The sequence below is a fragment of the Vulpes vulpes genome, chromosome 9, assembly GCF_048418805.1.
Source record: "Vulpes vulpes isolate BD-2025 chromosome 9, VulVul3, whole genome shotgun sequence".
Classification (NCBI taxonomy): Eukaryota; Metazoa; Chordata; class Mammalia; order Carnivora; family Canidae; genus Vulpes; species Vulpes vulpes.
The window spans coordinates 1,624,320-1,630,446 of record NC_132788.1 but is presented as its reverse complement, the minus strand read 5'-3'; the positions used below and the strand labels follow the sequence as shown (position 1 = coordinate 1,630,446).

The following is a 6,127-nucleotide window of genomic DNA, read 5'->3' as shown; positions in this document are numbered from 1 at the left end:
TAATATTTTCAGATGAATGCTCATTTCCGGTTTTTTCTTCTTTTCTACCATATGATTTAAGCCTATAAATTTCCCTTTAAACACAGACTGAAATGCACTCTGGGCACTATTTTTGTGACTCCTCTTATGCAATTTTTAAATTTCAAAATTATTGTTTACACCCATGGCTTCCTTAGAACTACATTGTTAGTTAAAAAATACGTGAAGATTTTAAAATGTTCTATCTGTGATTTAACTTCAGATTAATTTAAATTGCACATATATATACTTTATACACCTTCAATCCTTTGAAATGTGTTGAAAGCTGCTCTGTGGTTAGAATATAGTCTATGTGTGAATATGTTCATTGTAAACTTGAAAATAACATAATCCTCTGATGAATGGATTTGGAAGAGGGGGTATATACATATAATGGAGTATTACTCAGCCAAAAAAAGCATGAAATCCTACGATTTAAATAGAATGGATGGATATAGAGTGTATAATACTAAGTGAAGGAAGTCAGAGAAAGACAGTTATTACATGATCTCACTCATGTGTGGGATTTAAGAAACAAAACAAATGAACAAAGGGGAAGCAAGCCAGAAAACAGACTCTGAACTACAGAGAACACACTGAGGGTAAGAGAGGGGAGGTGGGCGGGGGGGGGGGGGCAGGGGAATGAGGTGATGAGGATGAAGGACCGCCCCTGTTGTGATGAGCACCACGTGTTGAATGAAGTGCTGAAGCACTATATTGTATGCATAAAACTAATAGTATACTCTGTTAACTACACTGGACTTTAAACAAAAACTTTTTTTAAAAAAGGAGAGAAGAGAATGTACATCCTGCTGTTGGATGCTGTGTTCCATGAGGTTAGTTGGAAATGTTCTGTATATTCCATGAATACTGATCCATTTTGATATATAATTTGTTGAAGCTTTCTCCCATAATATAGGTTTTTTTCTTCATCTTCTTGATAGTGTCCTTTGATTCACAAGATTTTAATTCTGATGAAGTTCAATTTGTCTATTATATCTTATTTTAGTTTTAATATTCCTATTTTGATATTTCTACTTTGATGTTATATGTAAGAAACTGCTGACTAATCCCAAGTCACAATAATTGATACTGACGTCTGTTTCGCCTCTAGTAGTTTTATAGTTTTAGCACTTGCATTTGGATCTTTGTCCATTCTGAGTTAATTTTTGTATGTGGTGGTCGTAAAGTTTTTAATTCCTTCTTTTGCATGTGAATATTCAGTTTTCCCATCACCATCTGTGGAAAAGACTCTTTTTTCACTGTTGGATGATGCCCTTGCGGCCCTTGTGAAAATCACAGATGTGTGAGTTTATTTCTGTGTTCTTGATTCCATTCCTTTGACCTATGTCTGTCCTCGTGTAAGCACAACAGTTTTGTTTCAAAGTCAGATTTGAAAGCAGGAAGTGTTAGTCCTACTACTTTCTTTTTATTTTAATTTATTTTATTGTATTGTATATTTTTTATTGGAGTTCAATTTGCCAACATATATTGAACTCCAATAAAAAAACCAACATATAACACACAGTGCTCAACCTGTCAAGTGCCCCCCTCAGTGCCTTTTTAAAGATTATTTATTTATTTATTCATGAGAGACACACAGAGGGATTCAGAGACATAGGTAAAGGGAGAAATAGGTTCTCTGTCATGAGTCTGATGTGGGACTTGATCCTGGGATCCTGGGATGACAACCTGAGCTGAAGGCAGAGGCTCAACCACTGAGCCACCCAGGGGTCCCACTTTGTCCTTTTTTCTTTTCTTTCTTTTTTTTTTTTTTTTTTTACTGCAGCTCGATTTGCCAACATATAGTATAACACCCAGTGCTCATCCCGTCAAGTGCCCCCTTCAGTGCCACTTTCTTCTTTTTAAATATCATTTTGGCTATTCAGAGTTGATTTCTGCAAAAAAAAAGAAAGGAATGGAATTTTGGTAGTATTAAATTGAATATGTACATAAATATGGGAAGTACTACATCCTGTCAGTAGCAAATCTTCCAGTCCATGAACATGGGATATCTTTACATTTCTGTAGTAGGTCTTCTTTCATTTCGTTGAGTGATGTTTTGTAGTTTTTCTATATCTACTGAGAATAAATAAATAAAATCTTAAAAAAAAAGTTCTCCTAGATTTAGTTTGCTAGTATTTTGTTAAGTAAGTTGTATCCATATTCATGAGAGATATTGATCTGTAGCTTAGTTTTCTTGCAATATCTTTCTCTTAGTTTAATGTTGAAACAATACAGGCCTTATGGAATGAATTAGGAAATGTTTTCTCCTCTCTACATTTTTAGACATTGAGTGTACTAGTGTTAATTCTTGTATTCACTGGTAAAAGTCACAGCTGAAACCATCTGATCCTGAATCTTTATTTGTTAGAAATGGTTTTTGACTACTAACTTAATTGTTTGTTATAGGTCTTCTCAGATTTTCTATTCATCCTTGAGTCTTTATGTTAGTTTATGTGTTTCCAGGAATTGGTTCAGTTCATCTAGGTTAGCTAATGTGTTAGCATATGAGTGTTCCAATATATTCTTCTGATAATTTTTATTTCTGTAGGGTCTGAAGTCATGTGTCTGTTTCATTTCTGATTTTATTTTATTTTTAAGATTTATTTATTTTTTCATGAGAGACACAGACTAAGAAAGTGAGAGGCAGAGCCATAGGCAGAAGGAGAAGCAGGCTTCCACAGGGAGCCTGATGCAGGACTTGATCCTGGATCCCGGGATCATGACCTGAGTCGAAGGCAGGCACCCAACCGCTGAGCCACCCAGGCGTCCTGATTTCTGATTTTAGATATTTAAGTCTTCTGGCATTTTTTGTCAATCTAGTTGAAAGTTTCTCAAGTTGATTAAACTTTTCAGAGAACTTTTAGTGTCATTGATTTTCTGCCTTATTTTACTCCTCCAATTCATTTATCTCTTCTCTAACCTTTGTTGTTTCATTAGTTCTCTTTGCTTTGAGCTTAGTTTTGTATTCTTTTTCTGCTTTCTTTCCTAAGCTGGAAAGTTAAATTATTGATTTGAAATCTTTTTTTTTAATGTTGGTGTTCAAGATACAAATTTCTGAGTCCTTCTTTCATTGTATCTCCTAAATCTTGGTGTGTTTGCATTCTGATTTTCATTAATCTCATAATACTTTGTAATTTCCACTGTGATTTCTTCTATGAACCCACGGTAATTTAAAAATGTGTTGTTTAGGGGCAGCCCCAGTGGCCCAGTATTTTAGTGCCGCCTTTGGCCCGGGCTCGATCTTGGAGACCTGGGATCGAGTCCTGTGTCGGGCTCCCTGCATGGAGCCTGCTTCTCTCTCTCTCTCTCTCTCTCTGCTTCTCATGAATAAATAAAATAAAATCCTAAAAAAATGTGTTGTTTAGCTTCCATACGTCTGTAAATTTTCCAAATGGCCTTATGTTGTTGCTTTGTGATTTCATTTCATTTTGTTTGGGGAACATACTTCATGTACTTTAAATCTTCTAACATTTATTGAGACTTGGTTTGTGAACTAGCATACGTCTATCCTGGATAATGTTCCACGTGTACTGGAGATGAGTGTATTCTGCTACTGATGGATACAGTGTGTTCTTCTAAGCCCTCTATGATCATTGGGTTTATAATGTTGTTCAAATCTATTATTTTCTTGCTGATACTTAGATTTGCTGTAGTATCATTATTGAAAGAGAAGTATTGAAGTTTTAAATTATTATTGTTAATTACACTTTGAGTCCTGAAGGATATTTTTGGGTAGATGTAGAATTCTAGTTGGTAATTAAGTTCTTTGAACAAAGGAAAATAAAATTCATTTTAATTTGACTTCCATTATTTTTATTTTTATTCTTATTTTTTTATTTTTTTGGCTTTTTATTTTTTTAATAATAAATTTATTTTTTATTGGTGTTCAATTTGCCAACATACAGAATAACACCCAGTGCTCATCCCGTCAAGTGCCCCCCTCAGGGCCCGTCACCCATTCACCACCACCCCCCACTCTCCTCCCCTTCCATCACCCCTAGTTCGTTTCCCAGAGTTAGGAGTCTTTATGTTATGTTTCCCTTTCTGATATTTCCTACCCATTTCTTCTCCCTTGCCTTCTATTCCCTTTCACTATTATTTATATTCCCCAAATGAATGAGAACATATAATGTTTGTCCTTCTCCGATTGACTTATTTCACTCAGCATAATACCCTCCAATTCTATCCACGTTGAAGCAAATGGTGGGTATTTGTCATTTCTAATGGCTGAGTAATATTCCATTGTATACATAAACCACATCTTCTTTATCCATTCATCTTTCGATGGACACCGAGGCTCCTTCACATTTTAATACACTTACAGTGATAGAAAAGGTCAGAAGCTGAGCTGCATACCAACTCCTGATGTAACTCTTCCCATGGTGCATCCTGTCCGGTCCCTGGTAAACAACCACTGTCAGCATTAGCTCTGAAAGACAGGCAAAACCTCCATGAACAGCCACCTGGCCTCTCAGTTTCCTCTTCAAAATGGGCTTATGTCTCAGGAGAAAAGAGGCTCTCAAATGAAATCCCTGGGCCTCTGTTTTTCTTGAATTTTATTTGTAACTTTTACTAAACCTTAAGTCTCTTATACATTCAATCAGATTTTGTTTTTGCTGTTATTTATCTTGTAAGTAGTCTTCAGCAAGAAGTTTAGCTTGACCAACTTAATCTGCCCACGCTGGAGGTGTAATTCCCTGGTGAGGACTGAAGCTCATGCCACCCAAAAGAAATGGAAACCTCTCCATGGTCTACTTTCAAGACTTTGTGCTGGAGGGATTTGAAGGTGGCCTGGACACCCAGGCCCTGCTCTTTGCTGTGTTCCTGGCCCTGTATATGGTGACTGTCCTGGGCAACCTCCTCATGATCATTGTTATCACCCTGGATGCCCGCCTGCACTCCCCAATGTACTTCTTCCTCAAGAACCTCTCCTTCGTGGACTTGTGCTACTCATCTGTCATTGCCCCGAAAGCACTGGCCAACTTCTTCTCCTCATCCAAGGTCATCACCTTTGCAGGATGTGCCATGCAGTTTTTCTTTTTGTCCTTGCTGGGCACAACTGAAGCTTTCCTCCTGGGTGTCATGGCCTATGACCGCTTCATGGCCATCTGTAACCCCTTGCGTTACCCCATCACCATGTGCCAGTCTGCCTGCACTCGCCTGGTGCTGGGTGCCTACTGTGGAGGCTGCTTCAACTCTATTGTCCAGACCAGCTTCACATTCCACCTCTCATTCTGCAGCTCCAACCGCATCAACCACTTCTTCTGTGATGTGGTCCCCTTGCTCAAACTCTCCTGTGGCAACACGGCCATCAATGAACTTCTCTTGTTTGGCATCTGTGGGCTCATCATTGTGGGTTTGGCATTTATGGTTCTCATATCCTATGGCTATATCATAGTGACCATCCTGAGGATGGGATCAGGAGCTAGGAGACGCAAAGTCTTCTCTACCTGTGGCTCCCACATGACTGCAGTGACTCTCTTTTTTGGGACTGTCTTTGTCATGTATGCCCAGCCAGGAGCAATTGAGTCCATGGAGCAGGGCAAGGTGGTCTCTGTCTTCTACACGCTGGTCATCCCAATGCTCAATCCCCTCATCTACAGTCTGCGAAACAAGGATGTGAAGGAGGCCCTGTGGAGGCTGGGCCAGAAACACATGGCCTTGTGAAGGATGTGCTAAAGGGAGTCAGATGTCCTGCAGGTTAGATGGAGGCATCGTGGTTGCCAGACTTTGAGCAGTGTACTAATTAATTAACAGTCATAAATTTCACTCAAAGAAGAGGTATGGGCTTTAGAGATATACTATATACTGTATGTAAAATAAATAATATATTGTGCCCTTAAAAATGTGTTAAATGACAAATTCAGGGTAACTGCTGTTTCCGAATAAAATTTTAAAAAATCACTCTTCAGTATAGGAACAAAATTATGGTTGTTGTATGGGAGGGGGGTTGGAAATGAGACAATTGGGGGATGGCCATTAAGTTGGGCACATGGTATGTTGAGCAGTGATTGTTATTGCAACTGATGAATCATTGAAAACTACTTTGGAAAAAAGATATAATATATATTGGTTAATTGAATTTAAATTAAAGAAATGTTCA

The 6,127-nt window shown here is 38.0% G+C and overlaps 1 protein-coding gene across 1 annotated transcript; it reads left to right on the top strand.

Moving 5' to 3' along the window:
• The first annotated feature begins 4,740 nt into the window (after nt 1-4,740).
• LOC112911266 (olfactory receptor 9S13-like) lies at nt 4,741-5,691 on the top strand. Its single transcript, XM_025987722.2, has one exon. The coding sequence runs from the start codon at nt 4,741-4,743 to the stop codon at nt 5,689-5,691; it is 951 nt and encodes a 316-aa protein (XP_025843507.2).
• The last annotated feature ends 436 nt before the right edge of the window (nt 5,692-6,127 follow it).

Excerpts from the sequence above, each read along its gene's own strand:
- LOC112911266 (XM_025987722.2), top strand. The coding sequence starts at position 4,741 with ATGCCACCCAAAAGAAATGGAAACCTCTCCATGGTCTACTTTCAAGAC.